We start from the raw sequence: 25,317 nt of genomic DNA on the forward strand, positions 1-25,317 counted from the left end.
CAAGATCACAAACTGCTGGAGTGGTCTGATCATTGTCTTTCTCTGGGTCATAGAGACATTTAAAGGCTAATCTAATGTCTGGCCAAAATAATTAAAGATGAGCCATTTGGCCAACACTGGCATATGTATAGTGATGATGATTAAAGTGTGAATGAATAAAGAAAATAAAGAAAGTATAAGTGTAGGTTTAAATGTCTTATAAGTAGAAACTATTGGATGAATACAGTCATTTGTATCCTGGTATGTGTCTTTTCTTTTCTGCAGCCAGACAGAAGAAACTCAGAGTTGATCATCTGACTGGGCCGGCTGTCACAGTTTACAGTTCAGGTATGTACTTTACTCACCTTCTCTCTACATTACATACACTACCATGGATATTAATGAATTTAAATGAGCAGTTGATCTGAGATGATCCCAAACCAGAGACTGTATATAAAGTTGTACATAGCACAGTCTGATGTCATTTGTTTGCATTGGAGCCCAGAACTGCATTTTTTATCTTTTCTGCTTGAAACCAGAATCATACCAATAAGTAATGTAGAGTGTTACTGCTGCCTCAGACCCAAGCTAACGCTAGCTTACTGGGAACACCAGGTGCTGCACACTAAGATTAGCTACTTTAGCTAAATTATGCTAATCAGGCAGTTAATATAATCAAGTAGCTTTCAAAGCCACTATAAGTCTTCTAATCCTATTAATGAAGCAATCATTTCCTAAAATGATCACCAACAGACCAAAATGACTGAAATAAAAAAAAGACATGATGAATTAAACTTCAGTCACATTGTTTTGGAAATGAAAACAGAGTTTTTTCCCTCTGATATCTATACACACATCTGTTCCTGTCTCTGTCCATACTGCTCTGTTAGCTACTACAACCCACAAATAGTTAAGTGTGGTTTTATATGATGGGTGTGGCCAGCTACTCGCCCAAAATTACGTTTGATTGGATGAATTTGTAAACACCCCTGAGTGCAGGATGAGTCATCAAGCATTCGAAACTGTTTTACAAGAAGAGGAAAAACAGGAATTTTGATGTAAAAATACTCTGGTACAGGGTTAGGTTTAACATGTATTTGACAGAAATGAACAATGAACACAAAGACACAGGATTCAAACTGGGAAAAAGTCTTTTTTATTTCATGGAGCCTTTAAGGTCCATCAGCTACACTGGCTTCAGCCTCACATTGTGACAGTTGCTGCTTGCTCTAATTTACTCTAAGCATTATCTTTGAATTCTCTGAATGAAATTACAAAGTATGATCAACTGTGAGTCACATATTACAAATCATCTTTCACAGCAATGTGGAAAATGATTTAAAAAAATAAAGTCCAATAAGAAACTGGGTCACAGATGTCGTCCCTGAGTTGTGATCCCCTCTCTGCTACAAGCCCAGCTAAACCCTCCTGTCATCAAGGAGGCAGCCAGAAAAAGCAGGAGGAACTGATAGTGATACAGTGAGAGCAGGATGTGAGTCTGAGGGTGTCAGAGTGTGTTGTGACTTTCAATCCTGCTCAGCTCTGATGTCAACACATGCCACGCTGCTGTCTCTATCCATGCTGTCACTTTGCTTTAAAAAGAAAGCTGCTTACTCTCTGCCTCCTTCTCCTCAAAATATCCCTACAACTCATTACCTTACTATCAGTCTTACTGCAGCACTAAATATTTCCACTTGCAGTTGCTTTTCTAATAAGTAATAATGAAACTAAAGACTAAATGTGTGCAGTAATTAGGGCTGGGTATCGGTACTCTGTACCTTTTACTGTATCAACCAAAATAAATTGATACCAAGTAGTTTGGTCTCCCGTTAAATGATACCAGCTATCCATCCTTTTTGCACCCTGAGCTAGAATATATGACCTTGCTCACAGCCAATCAACACTAAAGTTCTTTGATTTAATTCGACATGTGATTGGTCCACTGACACAGCAGCTACAACCTGTCTGTGCATTTTTAGTGCAATTTAATGCTTCTATTCACATGATGGGTATAGAATGAATTGATATAGTTAGCTTATAGCTAATTTTCATCTGCAGTCCCTTCAGTAGGTCAGTATTAAAACATGTAACTACACAATGTCAAACACAAGACACATACAAAATACAAAGCTACACACAATAACACATCACATACAACGTTGAGTCAGTGGTTACAGAGCTGAGAAGTTTTTAAACAAGGTTTATTTTTATTTTCCATTTTCCAAATAATCAGTACAATTTCTGAAGTAGGCACTGGACTATAGATTCCAACCCACCCACCACCCAAATCGTTCCAAAACTCACCCCCCTTTCTATTCCCACCCTATTCGGCAAGTTATTCAAGACATCAAATGAACCCATAACAAAATTCGTAAAGTGGATTTTTTTTTTTAAAAGGAAAGAAAGAGCCATGAACATTGAGCCATTGCCAGAACGATTGCCTGTACTTAGTTAACAAAAATTGTCGATGTAAAAAACAAAAGCACCATTATTTGTCGAATGATTGGACAATTGGCAGGGAGCTCCAAAATGTTCAGCCTTACCCACACATCTCACCACCGGAAGTCATCAGAGCTGAGAAGTTTTTAGCAGACTTTTAAATTTGATGACTGACAGAAGAAGTGACACTGCATGTCAACAGAAAGTAGTTCAGTTTGGTCAGGTTCAGGTTTAGATAGTGGTTTAAAAAGAGCTGGTTTTAGTAAAAGTTGCAATAAGTACAACAGGCCTCATGCAATAAGTCATACAAACTATTCCCTGTCTTTTTTTTGGTATCTACAATGTGTTCTTGTTTTGATAGTACCTACTGATTCCTGGGATTCACCAGTGTTTCCTTAGTTTTGCTGTTCTCTTATGTAAGAGAAACCTTTATGAATGGCACTCGTACCAAGCAGTCATACCAAGATAAGCTCTCACAGTTCACAAATTGTTTGTCCAACGCAGAGACACATAGTTGTAAATGAGGAACACAAAAAACACATAAATGTCATTTTTCAGAATAATTATAGTAACTGGATTATTAAATCAGTGGGCTAAAGAAATACTATTGGTCAACTTATCTCAATTAGGACTATAATAAGTTTAAGTTTAATTAACAGTACTGCTAAAGTTGATCTTTTTCTTGCTCTTTTTTTCTGTGATGGCATCTCTGTGATTCTAGGACATTTGCAGAGTATTTGCACACAGCACAACATCTGCCCTTATTAAGTGTGTATGTGGTGTCACCTGTGCTAATAACAATCAGCCACATGCCTCCAGTTTAAGATCTGTGGGATTCATCATTCAGCACGTCTGGGTAAGAGCAGGGCAGTTAAGAACATTTGCTGCACCTGGAGACAGAAATGATTTAGGAGAAAATATAAGACATTTTAGAGAATGTTGCTGCATGAGGCCTAATGTTTCCCTCTTGTAAATGAAGTAGAAGAATAAAGTAGCATGAAACAGAGGAAAATAACACGTTTCTGTAATTGTATTTAAGTACAGTCTACTTGCATAAATATATTTAGTTACTTTTCCCCACTATGTGTGGATTTTTGGTCAGCTGTTGTGCAAAAAGGTTCTGTCTTCTATACTATGAAAAAGATTTTTGAGCTGTTTCCTAAGCCTCACCTCTGTTTCTGAATCAAAACAAAGATGGAAGCCCACTGGCTACCTGAAAGGAAATTTAGCAGAGTGGTTAAAAATCATTTTTATTGCACAGAACAGCAGTAAGTGTTTTTAAATGACCTGGTTTTTCCGACACTGCAGATGAATAATCTTTGAGAGAAACCTGAGGTTACCTCTCTGAGTAGAATGTATGCTGATACATAAAAAGCACTAACTGGGGCTGCCTTCCTTTTCTATCACCATTTCTATTTCTAATTTGGACATTTTGAGATGAACTTCAAACTTCCTCAACCTATAAAAGTGTTTTAGCTGTTGTCATGCTGTTGTCTTGCTGCTCTCTGTAAGATAAAGAAGCATGATGCGTCAGCAGAAAACATCAAGTTCAAAACGAGGAACTCCTTCACAGATCATGGATGTTTAGGGGTTAGCTGTAGTCTCTAATGTATAAACTACTACCCTCTTAAAATATGACATAAGGTATGGGAGAATGTGTTTACTGGTTTTAATAGTAAATGGTTGCAGGATTTATAGACATACAGTAACTCAACTTCCTGTGTGAACGGACTTTCTCACAGTCTTTTGGTTTCTTGTGTGCATGAATATATCCTTATAGTTCCTCCTCCACTCAGCTTTATACTCTATATTGAGAACATTTAATAGTATAGTCAGAAATCCCCTATGAAAAGATGAAATGTTGTGATCTACTTCCCTTTAAGTTCAGTTAACAGAGTGCCAGACTAACAGTGAATCTAAGCAAAAAGATAAGGTTTATTTTTGTTGATTTTTAAAAAAAGAGAAACTAACCTCACCTTCATGTTCATGCTTTTCCATTAAAGACTGGTTTATTTGAATGCGCCAGTAGTTATTCATTTATAGATACATGTTTATGTTAAGAAAAATTACCGGTATATTAACTCTGACCGGGTTCGGGTTAGGCTACGAGTTTCAATTAAAGCTTTTAAAAGCTGTACTGTTACACAGTAACTTTACATATTTAATACAGTGTGTACCTGTGTGCTTACTCGAGTCCCAAAATCTCTTCATCAGAGCTGTCACTGTGCGCAAATATTGCACCTGAGTCGCAGTAAACCTCACCAAGCTCACTGTCCTCAGACTCTGTGTCAGTCCCAGAGTAGAACAAAGCATCATCCTCTGTTCCATCCAGTGGAAAAACACCAAAGTTAGTGAATCTCTTATTCTTCAGATCTGTGCTCATACTATGTGTCATTGCCACAGCGCAATAGCTGATCGTCTGTGCGCTTTTGCATATTGCAATTCAACATCTGCTGCTGTCCTGAACTAGCGTCTGAAATACTTCTGATCAACACACTGAATCAGCACCCGCCAGAGAACCCACCTGGTTTTATTTTTTATTTTTATGTACAGCATACAGCATTAACGGGTCATCAATAGCCTGTCTATTTTTATCAGCTGCAAACACAGCTGGCGTGCTTGACACCGCTGTTTATAGGTCATACTTGTGGATGCTCACATTATCGTTCTTAGTGTGGAAAGCCTTTTACATACCTATCATATCCAGATCCAACCTCTCTCTGTATTTTACGGTGAATAGGACACACTGGTGTATAAGACGCACCCCACTTTTCAATTAAAAAAAAAACACGTTTAAGGTGCATCTTATACACCGGCTTTTACTGTATCATCAGTCCACCCATCATGCTTAAATGTTAATGAAAAGTTTTATTTGCATTTAAGCAGGCAGTTAGACAAAAAAGAGTGATACCTTTCTCATGTCTATAGAGTAAATGTGAAGCAGTTGACAATACATTTTTTTATTTGTTTATTTGATAAGGACAATGAGTTAGCTGTGTGTCCTAATTTTCATCTGCTTCACTAGTAAGTTCTTAAAAAGGCAACCTGGAATAGGATAATAATAAAATGATGTCCATGGATGGCACATGCAAGCTAGCGCCCAGACCAGCACAATGCATACCCATCAGCCAGACAGTACGGCACAGCTATTATCACACAGGGCTCTAGTTCCTCAAAGTCAGGGAGGAAGGAGGAGGAACAAGAATGCGGAAGTGAAACGTGGGGGGGTACGTCACATGAGAGTTCCTGTCAGTGGGGTTTTCGCCTCTTACTTAAGGAAGCCAGTAGGGTGTGTTTTCAGGCTGTCTTTTGGGTCCGAGTCAGTTCCCCGGCTCGGATGATGAGAGGGCCATCCTTGTGCTCTGTAAGCAGATTTCACAGCAGTTGATCCTCGATGGTGTTGTGGGGGAAACGGTGAAGTCAATCTTAGTTTAAGACAAGCAGGGCATAGGGGTTATCCTTCTTTCCTCTGCAGTAAAGATGGAGGAGCTCTATGTTGCACAGTGGTCTCCTCCTTCAGATCCAGTAATGTGCTCAGTTGAAAACAAAGAAAGCGTTTGCTTGAGTGCCCTGGTGGTCGAGTGGTTGGAGCACATCCCACATGGTCGCGGTGTCCCTGGTTCGAATCCGGCCAGGGACCTATACTGCAGGTCATTTCTCTCTCTGTCTCTCTCTCTCTCTCTCTCCCTCTCTCTCTGGTTCCTGTCGGCCTCTCTGCCAGGTTCTCTCTAAATTAAAGCCATTGCTGGTCCAGCAAGGTTGAGATTGTGCAGCATCAGTGCTGCGAAGGGCTTTAAAAGCAGAATGGAACACCTCAGAAATGCCTACAAAAGATTCCGGTTGTACGAGTTACAATTTTCTCCAAGACTTTTGTAAGAAACAAGAGTTTGGAAAATGGTTTAAGATTTGAGAGCGCTGAAATGTCCAGATTGGATTTGATCAGTAGTTGCACTACTGCATGCTTCAACCTTGTTGACTACTTTTCATAATTGTTTGGATGTTTGGGCCAATAGTCTCACAAATCTATTTAAAAAGTTGAAGTTTTCATATGACCAATAATTTCCTTTAGAAGAGAAAAAGACAAACTGGTCTAAAAGGAGCAGCGATAGTGACGATGATGGCCTGGTCATAAGAAGGGATTATTATGTATGCTTTATAGTCACAATCTTGTTAACAAAAAAGTGGAGGAATTTTTCACATGATTCTGAGGAAACATCAACACCACCAGATTGGGAAGTGTTAAGAACTGTATTAATGGTGCAAAGCAGAGCACAAAAAGACAAAGGGCGGCTGTGGCTCAGGAGGTAGAGTGGTTGTTCACCAAGATTGGCAGTTCGATTCCCGGCTCCTCCAGTCTACATGTCCGTGTGTGTGTGTGTGTGTGGGGGGGGGGGGCGGGGGGGGGGGGGGGGGGCAGCTCAATGTTGTCTCAGAGTATGCTCCCCCGGAAGAACATTTTTCAAAATAATAAGGCTGCAACTAACGATTATTTTGATAATCGATTAATCTGTCGATTATTTTGATAAATCGGATAAAAAAATATTTTTTAAATTTCAACCCCTTCATTCAAAAACAAAAACATTATTTCTAATTGACAATGCAAAAAAGTTGCTGCTTGGACGTCCCTGAGCTGTTAAAGTAATATTAAATTATAAATAATAATTTAAACAAAACAACTAAATGTTAATGTCTGATAGCTTTAACAAAATAACATACAAATGTATGCTACACAAATAAAAGATAAATAATAATAATGGTTTATTTTTGTAGTAACCAGTTTTACTTTTTCCATATTAGGCTTCCATACATACTATGTGCGCTAGCTTCCCCTGCTGCTCTCTTCCTCTCCTACTGCTGCTGACTGTGAGATCTGAGCAGGTAGAAGCTGATAGTTCACTAACTATAACCAGGGAGCACACTGCAACAAGGTTAATGATCCACACAGTGACATTATATCATTGATATGACGCAAAAGCGATAGAAAACCCATCGTTTTTTGTGCACGCGCTCAGACACTCTCTAGTGCGCACTCTTGCTTGCTTTCTCCAGATTCCGGGAGATTGGCTGTGTTCAAAACCGCTTACTACATACTACATACTTCTATACTACATACTTCTATACTACACACTACACACTAAACGACCAGATAGTAAGCAGACCGTTTACACTGTAGTAAACTACACGATAACCCATAATGCATTTCGTCCCTACCCGAGCTGAAATCAGCAGGCTGAAGCTGATTTTCATTTTAGCTTTAACTCTGTAAATATACCACTTTATCCACATTTCTAACCTTTTTAGGAGAGAAAGTAGCTCTTTAGATCCACAATGTGACGCTAATTTGTCCAAATAACACCTGTTTAAAGTTTTGTTCTTGCGAATTCAGAGTTAGCCGTAGCAAGTAACGCACTTCCGGTCATTTTCACAAAATAAAACACCCGTTGCCTTTTATTATTAAGAAAACCATAACGATAGAATTGGTGCTTTTAGTTTGAAACTTGAAACCATTGAGGTGGTGATCTGTGACATTTGTATTTTGGGGTTTTTCAGAAGTTACGTTGCATCTTGGGTAATTTGAGTATGAGTAGTCAGCTTTTGATGCATACTCCGCATTTCTGGCGAATCTAGTAAACCATCCGGCAACTTCTCGCATACTCTAAATCACATACTACGCAGTTGAAATAAACTACATACTTCAAATGACGTCAGAGTTAGTACGAGTAGTAGGACAGTATGCGGTTTCGAACACAGCCATTGTGTCTCATTTGCGGGCATCAAGGAGCCGCTATTAATATGCAGGAGACTTCCGGAACGTTCAGGAGAGTTGGGTTGTCTGCTTTTGTCCTCCCCCTACTCCAGTAGCTTATGAAGGGAGGGGGCAGGTTGTGTTATGAAGCCTAGCCTACACCGAAGCCAAAAGCAAAGTTATATGGTTAACTAGCTGCTAGCAACTTCTAATGAAAACGAGCAAGTAATCAACTTAGTTAACGTCACGGTACTTCAAGCACAGTCATTTTTGCAGCGGCGCTGAGAATTCGCGCTGCTGAATGTATATAGGGCCAACAGTTTATCAAGATAGAAGACATGGATATGACATCTCAGATGATTAGAACCCTGTCACAACTTGGCATAATTTAAGAAATCAGAAAAAGTCTTTGATAATATCCTTGTCATATTTCAGTGGTATGGAGTCAGTATATCACAGGACACAGTGCCGGGTGAGATCGATCCAACTCAGACATATTCAGTTCAAAGCTAGAGATTATTTTGTCAAACAACATCTGAAAACACAGTAATCATACTCCCATTCATTTATTCAGAGGGTTGATTTCAGAGTGGTTTCTTGCTTTAAAAAAGGTTCAGTCACAACTGTTGATGTTGCTGACACATTCTGTGTGATACTGGTCTCTCTCTCTCTCTCTGTCTCTCTCTCTCTCTCTCTCTCTCTCTCTCTCAACATATATTTATATATATATATGTCTGTGTGTGTGTGTGTGTGTGTGTATATATATAATATTATCTTAACTACTTTATTTGTCATCCTGCAGGTGTGAATTGGGTGGAGGTGCAGAGCAGCAATCATGGTGGCCCTGTCTCTAAAGATTGGTGTGGGGAACGTGGTGAAGACCATGCAGTTTGAGCCCTCCACAATGGTATACGACGCCTGCCGTATGATCAGGGAGAGAGTTCCTGAGGCACAGCTTGGCCAGCGTGAGTTTTACACACACACACACACACACACACACACACACACACACACACACACACACACACACACACACACACACACACACACACACACTCAGACACAGTTGATGGTAGAGGTCAGTTGTAGTAGAGGTCAGATGATGAAGAAGAAGCTTCTCACAATTCTGGTTTCTTTAGTCCTCTATGACATTAAATGTTGGATAGGATGGGCACATTGACTGTATACCTGAATGAGTAACTCAGTGCCAGGCTGAAAAGCGGTATTTGTTGCCCTCTGGTTGAAAGTGTCAGTGCTGTCCCTCTTCTTATTTCTCAGTTTGAACATCATTGGGAAGAGTCGAGGCATCAGGCATTTAATGAAATGACATTCTTGCTTTGAAGTTGTCATTTCACAGCAACATCAATTAAATATGATTCGTGGCACAACTGCAGCATCTGTCCATTGTTTAGTTCTAACCTGTGGCTGAATTTTATGATCTCTGTCAGATGAGCAGAACAGTGGTCATGGCAACTTACTTTTAATTCAAATCACAAGATGGCATAATGTAACAGGAATGTATGTATGTATGTATGTATGTATGTATGTATGTATGTATGTATGTATGTATGTATGTATGTATGTATGTATGTATGTATGTATGTATGTATGTATGTATGTATGTATGTATGTATGTATGTATGTACAGTATGTATGTATGTATGTATGTGTATCACACAGATAGAGAACAAGCTGGATGAATAAACCGGAAGCAATGACAATATTTCTGTTGGTCTGTCCATCAGTTTTTCGCTTTTCTTAAAGACACTTTTCTGACCACCTCTTCTATATAACAATATAATAGTGTTTCCCCATTTGATGTTGGTTGTAATGTACTCCTGCTTTCATTCACCAGATCACAATCTATGGGAAACCACACCCCAGAGCTTGGCCACTTAAATGTTTTTTACAGTGTAATGGTGGTAATGGTGTTGTTTAGAATTGTTGGCACACTCAGATTAGGCAGATATGCTGTGTTATTTCAGTGCTTTTTGTATACATTTAGTTTTTGGTTGTTTTTGTACTGAAATACCCAGATTAAAGGAGGCTGGTACAGTCCGGTACATTTAATGTGAATATTTTGCCTGATAACGTTGCATTGTGGGCAAAATGTGAAGCACTTTTTTTTGACAGTGCCCTCGGCACTGGCACATCCTATTGAAATAAATGAGCATGCTGGGTTTGTTAAAAGTCACGTCCAGATCAATCGTGACGATTTTACCATTAAATACATGTACAATACTGATGTGAGAAATGAATTAAATAAATGTTTTGCATTTTACAGAAGCAGATGCACTATGGCCTTGCTACCTTTGTCTAGTTTATTACAGGCTCTGTAGAGTTTCAGTTGAAAACGTTAGCTGAGAAAACCTCCACATATGTATCAGCTGGCGTGATTGCAGAGTTATGGCTTTTCCCCCCATGCTCTTTCAACATTTCTCTGTGTTACTTGTCCCAACCTGTAAGTCATTTTACTCTGGGAAAGGCAGAGTAAGAAGCCAGTGTCTCTGACTTTGTCTAAATCAATAGCTTGTTTTTACTCTCCAGTGTATTACATAGTTCAATTGTCTTGGTCCACCAATTGCAATGTGTAACCTGATATGTTTGGAGCATATGTTTCTGTTGAAATGGGTATCGATCATCCACACACCCACTGGCCTAGTTAACATGGACCGAGAAGCGGGTCACACATTTTAAAAGTTACATCCAGCACAAGCACTTCAGACAATTGCTTCACAGTGGCTGCATATCCAGATGTGCATGCATGCCAAGAAACACACTTACAGTGATTCACTCACTATTTCTGTTCCCCTCTGTAGCCAATGACTATGGGCTCTTTCTGTCTGATGAAGACCCAAAAAAAGGTATCTGGCTGGAGGCAGGAAAGGCCTTGGACTACTACATGCTGAGGAATGGGGTGAGTCACAGTCTGATACTGAAGCAACAATTCATGATACAAATCACTTTTATTTGTTTATTTGCTAGGATGTGCATTAGCTATGCCCTAAAACACAGCTAGTCTTCCTGGGTCCACATTACAGTCAACTCAAATGGCAAACATATGAGGGGCTCCAAGGCCCTGATGAAGTTTCCCATGTTGCCCAGTTGGCAATTCAGCCTTACTTGAAGTCTTTTTCTATTGTGTTGGGATCTAAAAAAAAACAAACAAACACTGAGGACCTATGAAGACATTTGGCATTTTGACATTTGTCTGGGTATATATCATTTCTAACTAAAGAACATTCAATTTAAGTTCAGTTATTAAAGAAGAAATCCATCCCCAGTCATCTGTTGACAGTTTTCTTCCCCTACACTCTTTAAGACTTTTTTTCTAGCAGCTTTAAAAATGTCACCTTTAAGGACAGTAGAATGAATCAGCTCTGCTTTGTTCAGGGTAGATATGTTTGGCTTTCTGATATCCAGTTTAATAATACAGACCTCCTGACCTGCCTCATCTGTCTCTCAGGACACTCTGGAGTACAAGAAGAAACAGAGACCTCTGAAGATCCGCATGTTGGATGGCACAGTGAAGACCGTAATGGTGGATGACTCCAAGATTGTCAGTGACATGCTCATGACCATCTGTGCTAGAATAGGTTAGCTCTGTCACAGCTTGTCTGTCTATCAATACATCACCTCCACAATATATTAATACTTATGGATAATGAATTTTAAAGTAAATGTATTAACCTCAATCTGTTTGTTAGGCATTACAAACTATGATGAGTACTCATTGGTTCGGGACATTGGCGAGGAGAAGAAGGAGGAGACCACAGGCACTCTGAAAAGAGATAAGACTCTGCTGAGGGATGACAAGAAGATGGAGAAGCTGAAACAGAAGCTCCACACAGATGATGAATGTATGACACAAACGCTCTTTCACTGTCTTGAACACACTCACTTCATGGCCTGCAGTTTCACACTGGTTAAACTGAAATGTGCAAAGTCATGAGTCTCCCAGTTGGGTTGTGCATCACCAACTGTGACAGCCAACTGGCTCATCTATTTCCTTCTATTAGGCCTCTGGACAGGATGATTGACTATCTGCTGATATTGAGTATGATCTGATACTTACATTCACCTAAATGTTGATCAGATATGTAAGCCATCTAGCACAATGAGATGATGGGTGTTAACTAAGCTTGTCATTCACAAGCTTCTTGGTCCAAACATTAAAGGTCCAGTTAATAATCTTAATTTATAGTTACAATATGAATGAAAGTTGTATGTGACATAATGTTTTACTAGACATACATCTCTGTTTGAGAGTGACTCAGAACCATGCTCACTTCATGTTCTCAGAGGACAAGTGAAACTCCTTCTTTAGGCTCAAATAGAACATATGTTGAACTAACTGAAGCCAGTGGTGTGTGATAAACACAGTGTTAGTTTGTTTGGCTGAAGTTGTTTTTGTTCCTCAGTGAACTGGTTGGACCATGGCCGGACACTGAGAGAACAGGGTGTGGAGGAGACAGAGATGTTGCTGCTGAGGAGGAAGTTCTTCTACTCAGACCAGAATGTGGACTCCAGAGACCCCGTCCAGCTCAACCTGCTCTATGTACAGGTACACAAACCGCAGCTCTCCTGGTTTCCCTGTTTCTCCTGAGAAGGTTCTTTAGTTTCTCCAGTTCTCAAAGGAATTCAAATCAACCTTTATCAATCAATCAGTCTGTGTATAACAGATTTTAATCATTTAAAACCTAAACTAACTAAATAAAGAATCAAACTCATTACGTGTGTGACTATCAATTTTCGTCAATTTTTTAACAATTAAAATAAATAAATAACCTTACCACCACTCCAGTTTCAGAACTTGTGTCAGGAAACCTCACAAAAAGTCTCAATATGAAAATCTTGAGAGTAATCGCTGCAAAAGTGCAGAAAAGCAGAATTTTATTCATATTTTTTAATTGACTTTAATTGAAGAAGCCAGAGGTCCATTACAGCTGAAACCAACAGCCTGTTCTCTGAGTATTAAATCAGAACACTGATGAGGAAGCTATACACTCTGGCTGTGGTATAGTCACTGTCACTGTCCTTAGTAAGATCTTACTGGACATTAAACGTGCTTTTGAATTGTTTTTCATGATGTTGAATTATAGTCCAAGCATTGATGTGTATGTGTGTGTGCGTGTGTGCGTTCGTACATATGTGTGTGTGTGGACAGGCCCGTGATGACATTCTGAATGGATCTCATCCAGTCTCCTTTGATAAGGCCTGTGAGTTTGCAGGCTATCAGTGTCAGATCCAGTTTGGTGACCACAACGAGGCCAAACACAAGCCTGGATTCTTAGAGTGAGTGCTGCCTTCATATTAACTTATCAACTGTCCATCAGTTAGTTTGACTTGTGTTTATGTCATTTATTATTCAATGAAATATTCCTGAGCTTTGTTTAATTGTAGTAACATCTGTGTTCTCCTCAGTTTAAAGGAGTTCCTGCCCAAAGAATACATCAAAAACAAAGGAGAGAGAAAGATCTTCCTGGTAAGAGCTGAACTCAGCCTGTCCTCATTACTCATCTGATTATTTATCAATCTGCGAGGTGAAGAAGAGTACCTACAGATTATTTGATGAGTTGCTATACTGCACTGGATGTTTCTTTTTTCTCTACAGGCACACAAAAACTGCCAGAACATGACAGAGATCGAGGCCAAAGTGAGCTATGTAAAGCTGGCCAGGTCCCTGAAGACCTATGGAGTGTCATTTTTCCTGGTCAAGGTGAGAAGAAGGACATCACTCAACATTTCTGTTTGATGGATTGTTAAACTGTGGCTTCATGTGGTGGACAAATGAAGACTCTGTTAGTACAAATGTGAAAACCCATGGCTTTGTGGAACTGATTATAGTAAACTAGATGTATGAACTGAACTCTGCTTGGTTTGTTAACTACTTAGATTAAATATTAGCTGTTACAAAAATTGTTGCCTTGGTTAAATGTAATAAGTTTTGAACTGTATGTTTACATACAGTCCAGACAGTAGACAGCTGCTCATTTTTTGTTCTTCAGGTTCTGTGCTTCAGTACATTCAATGGGAAATGAAATAATGAATAGTAAATGAAAGACATTATATGAAAAAAACGAAAAAAACGAAAAAATGTTTTGCATCATACAAAAATAATCCCTCTCAATCATCACTTGTGACCAACTAGACTAGATCCACTTTTTGGGATGTTTCTAGGCATCAGGCTTTGGCCAGTGTGTGTAGCCTCCAGCCAATCACAGCATGCAGAGTGTGAGGTTAGGACTTGTAGCATAGAGACCGGGTTACATCGCTGTCTATGTTTTTTCTGTTCTAAGACTTTGTCTGCTTGACACACACACACACACACACACACACACACACATACATACACAGCACAGGCCACAGCAGACCTGATGAAGTGTGCGCATTGTCTGCATTCACACAAAAATTCACCTACAAAGTTGTGCATAAGTGCGGGTTGTTTATTTGTGCTTTAGAACGTAACTGCTCTTAACTATCAGAAAATACTTATTATTTGATATTATTTCAGTGATTCAGGGGTTTGTTCTCCCTAGCACTGTTCCCTCTCTTCTTTCACTCTCTAGATCTCAACCACCACTGCTCTCTCTGTCTCTCTCTGTATGGAGGAGTGACATAGCTTTAGCTGGCATAATGTGGACGTACTCTGAAATATTAAACACAAGGATGCTTTTCTGCTTTTAAACTTGGGCAAAAACATCACAATTGCCATCTTTATGGCTCAGACTAGAGATGAAACACAGCCTTTTTATTTAAGGTTGATTTTCAGGGATGAGAATGTAATTCTCTTCTGCCAGACCTCGGTTTCTTCACTTTTCCTCTTTTATGACTTGACACTCTTGATTTTTTAATTCCAGTAAGAACAATTCTAACCGTTCCCTTACACCTCCTGCAGGAGAAGATGAAAGGCAAGAACAAACTGGTGCCTCGCCTGCTGGGTATCACCAAGGAGAGTGTGATGAGGGTGGATGAGAAGACGAAGGAGGTGATCCAGGAGTGGAACCTGACCAACATCAAACGCTGGGCTGCCTCACCAAAGAGCTTCACCCTGGTGAGTTCTTCATCATGGGAAGGCAGAACATGTCATTAACCCTGAGCTGCTGCCCCAAAGGGAGGTTAGCTGTTGATTCATTACTCAGATTACTCTCCAACCCTCACACAATGTAACAACATTTATATCGAGTGAATTGATGAAATGAATTTCCTTTGCAGCGTTGTCTGGACTCAGTCTTATGCTGCTTTCCATTGTCCCAGTGCAGCACCCTTTAGCTGTGTTGAGGCGTGATATGCTGTGGTTGCATGTGATCACTGTCGTAACTTTTAAATAGCTCAACATGTGCAATCATGCATCTGCCTAGAGAGGAAGTACCGTTTTTAAAGTCTGTGTTGTGTTCAGCGCTCATATTTTTGTAGCCGTTGAATATCAGTTTTGGTGCATTCAACGTGCACTGAACCATATTCTTGAAAGTGGCTCAGACTTTCTGGCATGCTCCTAAATAGATTATATGTAAGTTGGTGCTCACATCCTTTCACTAATATAGAAATTGTAACTCAGACAATTTCAAAACAGATTAAAATTTCTGAAGTATTAAAGGCTTTGTGTTTAAATGAGATGTAAAAAAATGTGTTCAGGTTGTAACCTGCCTCTCATCTCACTACCCTCAAAAGAACAAACAGCGTAGGAGAACAGAAGGATGGTTTGGTATTATTTTACCACAGTTTTTTTGACAGTATCCAAAATATACATATTTTAAATGCATGAACATATTGGCTTCTTGTAGCCAAACAGAGTTAATAATTCATTTGATTGCACGATTAACCCTCTGAATTCAGGGGGAAAGACACAAAAAATAGTCCCCAGCAGGATCTTGTGGTTTGTGGTCAGAGTTTTTAACGGTAACTGGCAGAGAGGCCAACAGGAAACAGGGAGAGAGAGAGAGGGGAAAGACCTGCAGCATAGATCCCTGGCCGGATTCTAACCAGGGACCCTGCGATAATGTGGCATGCTCTCTAACCACTCGTCCACCAGGGCGCTCCAGAGGCCAGAGTTTTAACCCCTTACATTTTATGTGCATCCCCTTCATGTATTCATCTTTTAATCAAAGGTTATTTTTTCTGCTGTCAGGACTTTGGAGACTACCAGGATGGTTATTACTCCGTGCAGACCACTGAAGGAGAGCAGATAGCTCAGCTCATTGCCGGTTACATCGACATCATCCTCAAGAAGGTACAGCCAACATTAATATGACACTAACATTATACATTCCAATAGTAAAATGTTTTAGTTTAAGGTAAACTGTTTTTCTTCAGTTTCCTCATCTTCAGTCCCCTGTCACAGATATTAAAATATCCATTCTCTGCTGCAGGTGGCATGAGGTGGATTCTTTATTGTAGAAAAATAGTTGGTCCAAGTCTATGTAGAAGCTTTGTGAGTTGTGAATATAAGGGCGCACTCACACTAGGGCCAGTTGTTCCGTACCATGCTGAAGGATGTCTCCCCTCCCCTGTCCCCCGCTGGCCCGCACTCACATTACCTCAAACCCAAGTGTACTCAAGCACGGTTGCCTCCGACACATTTCGCAAAAACATATAGACAGTTTACTCTCATAAAACATGCACAGGTGTGTGTTTGTGTGCTGTGTGCCGGTAAAACACAACACAGCCGATCAGTTAACACAACGCACTATGATTAAAAAGTACAAGCTTGTTCTTCTGAGTCATGCCTGTGTAGTATGCAGTAGTACATACTTGTGTAAAAGCAGACGTCCTGATTCAACTCTTTACTCCAGTAAAAGTAAGACTTAGTTTAATGACTTAGAAGTCACCAAATGACTTTAATGAATTTCGTTAGTTTATATAATGCAGATTTGTAAAATATGACTTTTATGAAGGTCACAGTCACAGACAATAAACTTAGCATTTCATAATTGTGGTAGCAGCGGTGCAGCAGATGTAATGAAGTCCACGCAGCACGCTGGATGCAAACTAATATTAAGCCTTTAGCCTTTTCATTATAATGTCCATGGACATAAACTGAGTTCTTTTGCCTTAATAATGATAAAATAATACACAAAAAATGGTTGTATTGGGAACCCATACATACATAATGTCTCCACGTTGCATTGAGTGTTGCTTGTTAAATGACCAGGGCTCAGCTAGTGTTGCCTTTTAAAAACCGTAGATTTCCCGGGATTCCTGGAAAATTAGCTTCTTTTCCCGGGATTTAAAATGTTTTATTTTCGGTAAAAATATGAATCCCTAGTGCGCATGCGTGACCAAGTGTACCGTGCTAAGCACACCTCTTCCACCTCAACCGTACTGTACCAGGGAAGTGTACCGTACTCAAGCATGGTACACTTGCACTCACACTAGCCAAATAATCCAGATTTTAGAGGACAAACGTGCTTTGGCACGGTACGTTTGACTAGTGTGAGTACGCCCTTAGCTGTTTTCTCACTCTCTGTTCTCTGTTTTTATAAATATTTCTACACAGTGGAACTTACTTAGTTAATGTTCACACAACCTCGCCATTCCCACTTCCTCTCACAGTGTTCTTGATGTCCAGTACCACTGTCACATGTCTAGATAAGTCTGCTGGACTGACTCCAACCAATGGACATGAGTTTTGCTTCTAAATGTAATTAATGTAGACTCCTGGGTTGTGGCTGTAAATGAGGATGACACCAGCTCTTGTCTCATGAATGTTCTGCTCATTATATTGCAATGATGTCTTGAGGCTGAAAATGGCACTAGTAAGAACTGCATACAGTTCTTTTCTATGTATTTTACCTATTATTTACCTAGATAAAAATGTCATATTTATTTATTTATTTTCAACTGTCTTTAAAAAGATGCTTTTTATTTGAAGAGATGAAACCTGCATAGTGTCTCAGATAAGCCATACAGGGTTTCTTGTGTGCTTGTTGGCCAGCCTTCCTTAAACTAGGAACACCTTTAAAATGACATTTGGTATGGTCCAGCGTGGTCACCACAGCTGTCATTAATGCCTTTCAACAGAAAAAGAGCAAAGACCACTTTGGCCTAGAGGGAGATGAAGAATCAACCATGCTGGAAGACTCTGTGTCACCCAAAAAGTAAGTGTGTCTGTGTGTGTGTTTCACTGATAGAAAGTACTATGATTGTAGTAATTTACAGACATTGTGCATTTAGTAGTTTCCAGTAAGACATATTCATTCCAAACCACCATCACTCTAGGTCCACAGTGCTTCAGCAGCAATTCAATAAAGTGGGCAGAGTGGAGACAGGCTCAGTGGCCCTGCCAGCAATCATGCGCTCAGGAGCCGGAGGTCCAGAGAACTACCAGATGGGCTCCATGCCTCAGGCTAAGCAGCACATCACCAGTGGACAGATGCACCGAGGACACATGCCTCCACTGGTAAAACCAATAACACTGACAGGTTCAACTGACAGGCAGGATGTGATTGATACTGATAATATAAACTGCCATCTTGGCTTTCTGCTTCTGATCTGTAGTTTGAAACAAATATAACACAATACAATGTGCCAAATACCTAACTTGCTTTGATTTATCAGGAACATTTTCTTTACAAACCCTAATTAGTTTTTTGTTGTTGTTGTTTTTCAAGGATGGCTGAACAAAATGTAATCATAAACAGAATCACTCCAATCAGTTGACAGTTGATATATGTATATATATTTTATATTAGTAATGATGGCATGTAAATATACTGATGATTTAGAAAGGGCTTATACATTTTAGACTTAAGTCACATTTCTGAGGGTATGACAGTCTACATTCTGCACTGTAAATTAATTCTGACAATAAAATTAGAATGTTAAACCTGGAGTGTGGATCTTTTACATATATATTTGCCACGCTGGTGCCCCAAACAATGTATCCACTGTTTTACAGCTGCAATAGTAGGTTATGGCCAGTGGTGCACTGTTCATCAGGCATAGTGTTATCCCAGTATGCCTGATGAACAGTGCACCACTGGCCTGGTGTGCCTGATGTTTGGGGTACTCATGAGAGAGTGATACATGTCAGTGTCAAGCATTCACAGCTCAGTGCACTTCTTTACTCTCACTGCCAGAAGGGGGAGATACAAGTCTCACACTCCAGCTTTAAAGAGTTCTGAATTTTCTCTGAATTATGACATTGAACTCAAGAACAAATGATGAACCAATGGATTTGGAGCTGAGAGTCACAGACAGATTGGAGAAGTCAGAAAGTCTTATCATGTTGGTTTGGGTCTTTTCATGGGATTTGTTGACAAGAAAAATACACTACATATAACTATAGTAATAACTCTCTCAACTAGAATATACAAAATATAAAATATATTGGTAAAGTTGACATCAAGACATATTTAAAGAACGGTGTTAAATATAACTTTACAGTAGTTAATAGTATTGACAGTTCTTTTGTGTGTCTACAGACTTCAGCCCAGCAAGCCCTGACTGGAACCATCAACTCCAGTATGCAAGCTGTCCAGGCTGCCCAGGCCTCTCTGGATGAATTTGATGCCCTGCCTCCTCTGGGAACAGATGCTGTGAGATAAAATTCTCCTTTATTCTTTGAATTGATTTAATTACCGATATAAGTGCTGAGCAGTGTATACGCGACCAGAGGAATATAGTTTTTTCGTCTTTGTTTAAGGCATCCCAAGCCTGGCGCAAAAACAAGATGGATGAGTCCAAACATGAGATCCATTCCCAGGTGGATGCCATCACAGCAGGCACTGCCTCCATGGTCAACCTCACTGCAGGTAGAAACACAGCAACATATATTCATAATATTTGTTCAAACATATAGAACCCTCTCTGGGCCAATTTGAAATTGAACATGCATTTTGACAGTTAATTACCAAATTACATCTAGGGGCTCCTAATGAGGCCAACATATCCTTTACATTTGTTCATTTGTTTTACCAGTTTTAATGAGCCTGACTTTTTTGCTGAGAGTGACAGAGAAACCCTGATAATACATGCCATTACTGTCACTATTGATGAAGTTTACCTTCAGCAAGGTGAACAAACAAGAAAGTTGGTCCTGATAGGGGCCATCTATCGCTTCTCCTTATGTCTTCCAGCATGTATAATAACAGTAATACACACGTCTATTTATATATATGTATATATATGTATATATATATGTATATATATATATGTATATATATATGTATATATATATGTATTTATATATATGTATATATATATGTATTTATATATATGTATATATATATGTATTTATATATATGTATTTATATATATGTATATATGTAGCTGATCATATGTTTGTCACTCGTGTTTGGCCTGTGTGACCAAACTAGTTTCTTCTCAAAAAAAGAATATAGTCATCTGTCTTTGTAACTGCACTCAGGTGACCCAGCAGAGACAGACTACACAGCGGTGGGCTGTGCTGTTACCACGATCTCCTCCAACCTGACTGAGATGTCGAAGGGTGTTAAACTGCTGGCAGCACTCATGGATGATGAAGGAGGAAATGGGCAGCAGCTACTGTGTGCTGCTAAGAACCTGGCCAGTGCTGTCTCTGACATGTTGAAGACTGCCCAGCCTGCAAACACAGAGGTACACCATAGATGCTGATGTGTGTTTTAGCTTGTGTCCCTAATTTGTGTCCAGTGAGCTGTCTAACTAAACATTTGGTTTCAGCCTCGTCAGATTCTGCTGCAGGCTGCAGGAAACGTGGGCCAGGCCAGCGGAGAGCTGCTGTCTCACATCGGAGAGTCAGACACTGATCCACAGTTCCAGGTGTGTCCATCTTAACTTTAATGAAAGCAGTTTTACTTCTGGTTTTAAAGTATTTTTGGTGGTACATCATTCTTTCTGTGTTATATTACAGAGAAGCACCTTTATGGAAAATACTGTAGTGTATGAGTTGTGTCTATTGGCTGTGACCGTCTCATTCAAGAACCAATCGTACAAACATCTGTGTGTGAGAAGAGTTTTGTGAAAACAACACATCAATAACAACAACAACAAATAAATTAAGAAACTTCATTATATATAATTCTGTCAAATGTTACACTTGCTATTCGAGTTCATGGCTAATTCTAAATGATTAGGCCTTTGATTTAAAATGGCCTTTGAGTAACCACATTTGGCTCCACAAGAGCAGGTCAAGTAAAATGAACCTTCCTGAATGAACAAATACACTAATGCCTGAGTGGTTTTGTTTCTGCAGAAGCTTCTCAGTCAGTTCTTAACCCCAAAAGAATTAGAAAGTTGATATAAGAAGACACATTAGGACTGTTGCCTTTGGCTGTGTTATAAAAGTGTATCCTGTGTTCATCTGTTTCATGTCTATATTTAACAGTTTCGAGCTAAAGGATCTTTAAGGGTTGCCAGATGGAGAGTCTCCACTTATTGTCAAACGCTGGTAACAAACATGTCTTTAAGACAAACGCCTCATTCTAAAAGGTCAATCAAAACAATCTCTCAGTCCACAAGGTAATAGTAAGTAATTTAGTGTGTGACGTAATCATAATTCATTCTGCCAATCATAAATCAAATCGCTATCAGGTGACTCCAGAGAGGATATTTAGGATATTCTATCTAATGTGTATGATGTATATGAATTATTTAATCCTTCCTCCGCTATATACTGGCCCTGAAGTGACCCTTCCTAACATGGCCCAGTTTGAGTTGTGAATTAAAATCCAACTCCTTCTGTTTAAAAATGTAAGTTCAACAGCAGCTAATATGAAGCAGTCTGAGTGAAATCAGTCCAGTGGGTATTTCTCAAAGTTACAGTCTGTATTTGGACATTGCCCTGCTACTGTCTCTCCACTGCTGCTCAGCAAAAAAGTTCTTGCATTGAATATAGTATATACTGAACAAAAATATAAACGCAACACTTTTTTTTTTTTGCTCCATTTTTCATGAGCTGAACTCAAAGATGTAAAACATATACACTAAAGATCTATTTCTCTCAAATATTGTTCACAAATCTGTCTAAATGTGTGTTAGTGAGCACGAGATAATCCATCCCACCACACAGGTGGAGCTTTTATTGTGGCCAGCCTAAGGCACACCTGTGAGGTGGGATGGATTATCTCGTGCTCACTAACACACATTTAGACAGATTTGTGAACAATATTTGAGAGAAATAGATCTTTAGTGTATATAGACAATGTTTTACATCTTTGAGTTGAGCTCATGAAAAATGGGGGGGGGAAAAAAGTGTTGCGTTTATATTTTTGTTCAGTATATATAGTTGTTGCATCTCTTACCGACCAGTATGGACAGGAGGAAAGATTACAGCCATCAGTAACTCATTCAGTGTAGTATGTGCATGTGCATAGCATGACCACATTAGTAGGGGATTAAAATGACTTAAACAAATCTGCTTTGAAGAAATAAAGCCCAATCACGTTTGATTTGAAGTCATCAGGCTATCTTTTCCTATTATTCAATTCTGGATTTAATTATGTACTGTGAATAATTTCATAAATACAATTTCAAACATTCAAATTTTCACTTCTATTTTCACTTCCCCATCTTCACCCATGACTAATGTGTTGGTCATTGTTAAATAATGCTGCTGTGTGTTTGCCATTGACAGGACATGCTGATGCAGCTGGCTAAGGCTGTGGCTAATGCTGCAGCAGCTCTGGTGCTCAAAGCTAAGAACGTGGCCCAGAAGACAGAGGACTCAGCCCAGCAGAACCGGGTCATCGCTGCAGCCACTCAGTGTGCTCTGTCCACATCTCAGCTGGTGGCCTGCACCAGGGTGAGTAACCTGTCAGTAACCTGACATACAGTCATGTGAAAAAATTAGGACACCCCATTAAATATTCAGTTCTTTATTAAAAAATGTTCACATATCAACGTCTAATCTCATTGTTATTTATCTCTGGAAAAGAAAGTGATTCAATTGCAGGTAAACAACAAAAATGAACCTTTGTTTTACTTATTAAACAAAAGATATCAACAAAAATGTATATTTTAATTGAGGAAAAAGTTAGGACACCCTACCCCCTAATAGCTAGTGTTACCCCCTTTGGCTGAAATAACTTCAGTTAGACGCTTCTTGTAGCCATCTACCAGTCTCTGACATCGATCTGAGGAAGTTTTGTCCCGCTCAACGCAGAATTCTTTCAGCTGTGAGATGTTTGAGGGGTTTCTTGCATGTACAGCCCGTTCCCCACACCCCACAGCATCTCAATGGGATTAAGATCTGGGCTTTGACTCGGCCATTCCAGGACTCTCCATTTCTTAGTTTTCAGCCATTCCTTGGTGGATTTACTGGTATGTTTTGGGTCATTTGGCGCTTTTCCACTACACAGTTCCAGCACGACTCGCCTCGACTCGCCAACATTGTCATGTTTCAGGGACCAGTTCCGCTTCAGCTTTAATTTTTTTACAGATGGTCTCACATGTTCCTCAAGCCATCTCTGATACACAGTAGAATTCATGGTGGATTCTATGATGGTGAGCTGGCCAGGTCCTGCTGCAGCAAAGCATCCCCAAACCATGACACTTCCACCTCCGTGCTTCACAGTTGGTATGAGGTTATTTTCCTGGAATGCTGTATTTGGTTTACGCCAAACATGTCCTCTGTTCTGGTGTCCAAATAATTCAATTTTAAACTCATCTGTCCAAAGAACATTATTCCAGGAGTCCTGGTCTTTGTCTATGTTCTCTCTGGCAAACTTCAGTCTGGCCTTCACGTTTTTCTTAGAGAGCAAAGGTTTCCCCTCCTTGCACACCTCCCATGAAAATGAAACTTGTGTGGTCTCTTTCTGATTGTAAAGGCATGCACTTTCACATCAACAGTAGCAAGAGTCTGCTGTAGCTCCCTTGATGACATTTTAGGGTTTTTGGTGATTTCTTTTAGCATCTTGCGGTCTGCTCTCAGGGTGAACTTGCTTGGACGGCCAGACATGGGCATGTTGGACGTTGTTTTGAATGTCCTCCACTTGTAGACTATTTTCCGGACAGTGGAATGGCTGATTTCAAATTCTTTTTAGATCTTTTTAAATCCCTTACCAGACTCATAAGCTGCTACAATCTTCTTTCTGAAGGCCTCAGACAGTTTTTTCGATCTCACCATGGGGCTCACTCTCATTTCAACAGTCAGGGGCACACAAAACTAAATGTCTGAGGTTTAAATAGGGCAAGCCTCTTTCGAAATACTGAATAACAATGTTCTGATCATTTTCACCTGATGTGATACACCTCTGTGTGATTTTAGCTATTTTAAGTGGGAATAAATATGGGGGTGTCCTAATTTATTCCTCACCAGAAATTGCATTTTTTTTAAATTACATTTTACAGAAAGTTTTAAAAAGTATTTTCTTCAGTTTTAATTGTTTAGTTATATTACTTGAATGTGTCAGTATTGTTAAAATTGATATTAAATATCCATATGTCCAAATATGTTAAAAAAAACACACAGGCTTTCATAGGGTGTCCTAATTTTTTCACATGACTGTATATCTACTGTATGACTGCAGTATTTACCATCTGACAGCTGAAGAGAATAGCTTTTTTGAAGGAATTTTAGAGCTTTGATTTTCCTATTGTATGTGAAAATAGCCTGAGGTCTTCCTTTGCTTGTCTAGGTGGTAGCTCCAACCATCAGCTCCCCAGTGTGCCAGGAGCAGCTGATTGAAGCAGGCAAGCTGGTGGCCAAGTCAGTGGAAGGCTGTGTAGAGGCATCGCAGGGGGCCACCAATGACGAGGTCCTCCTGAAACAGGTGGGCGCGGCTGCCACTGGTGTCACTCAGGCCCTCAATGAGCTGCTTCAACACATCAAACAGTATGCCAGTGGAGGCCATCCTATTGGACGCCATGGAGAGGCCACCGACCGCATTCTGGATGTCACTGAAAACATCTTCAGCTCAATGGGAGATGCTGGTAGGTGCAGAGAGCTGAAATCATGACCACAGGGCTCACATTGACCACATGGGTTTTTTCATATCAACAGCTGGGCATCAGACTGGTCAGTAGATAAGTAGATCTAGGCTTGAATGAAATGAAAATGTGTTGTAGATATTCATGATCTGTGTGTGTTGGATATTAGACTCTTAAGTAAAGATGGAGACTTTGGCAGGATATTGCATAATATAATGGCTGAATATTTTGTGATTCAATGAACTGATCTCTTGCCTCCTCTAGAGGCAAGGCTAAAAATATAGCAA

General features: G+C 39.7%; 1 protein-coding gene across 2 annotated transcripts in view; it reads left to right on the plus strand.

Moving 5' to 3' along the window:
* The window catches only part of tln1 (talin 1), a 75,968-nt gene that overhangs the window by 16,582 nt on the left and 34,069 nt on the right, over positions 1-25,317 (plus strand). The window contains exons 2-21 of one of the 2 annotated variants that reach the window (XM_062434058.1): positions 265-327; positions 8,967-9,129; positions 10,984-11,081; positions 11,631-11,760; positions 11,872-12,024; positions 12,586-12,728; positions 13,332-13,459; positions 13,589-13,649; positions 13,779-13,883; positions 15,063-15,218; positions 16,293-16,394; positions 18,185-18,261; positions 18,383-18,563; positions 19,588-19,701; positions 19,809-19,917; positions 20,532-20,740; positions 20,825-20,923; positions 21,489-21,551; positions 22,737-22,904; positions 24,739-25,033. In XM_062434058.1, coding sequence (XP_062290042.1) covers positions 9,000-9,129; positions 10,984-11,081; positions 11,631-11,760; positions 11,872-12,024; positions 12,586-12,728; positions 13,332-13,459; positions 13,589-13,649; positions 13,779-13,883; positions 15,063-15,218; positions 16,293-16,394; positions 18,185-18,261; positions 18,383-18,563; positions 19,588-19,701; positions 19,809-19,917; positions 20,532-20,740; positions 20,825-20,923; positions 21,489-21,551; positions 22,737-22,904; positions 24,739-25,033 — 2,521 coding nt within the window. In that variant the 5' untranslated portion in view covers positions 265-327; positions 8,967-8,999. The remainder of the gene's footprint in view (positions 1-264; positions 328-8,966; positions 9,130-10,983; positions 11,082-11,630; positions 11,761-11,871; positions 12,025-12,585; positions 12,729-13,331; positions 13,460-13,588; positions 13,650-13,778; positions 13,884-15,062; positions 15,219-16,292; positions 16,395-18,184; positions 18,262-18,382; positions 18,564-19,587; positions 19,702-19,808; positions 19,918-20,531; positions 20,741-20,824; positions 20,924-21,488; positions 21,552-22,736; positions 22,905-24,738; positions 25,034-25,317) is intronic. The other variant, XM_062434059.1, reaches the window with a different exon arrangement.

Source organism: Scomber scombrus, chromosome 15, assembly GCF_963691925.1.
Source record: "Scomber scombrus chromosome 15, fScoSco1.1, whole genome shotgun sequence".
Classification (NCBI taxonomy): Eukaryota; Metazoa; Chordata; class Actinopteri; order Scombriformes; family Scombridae; genus Scomber; species Scomber scombrus.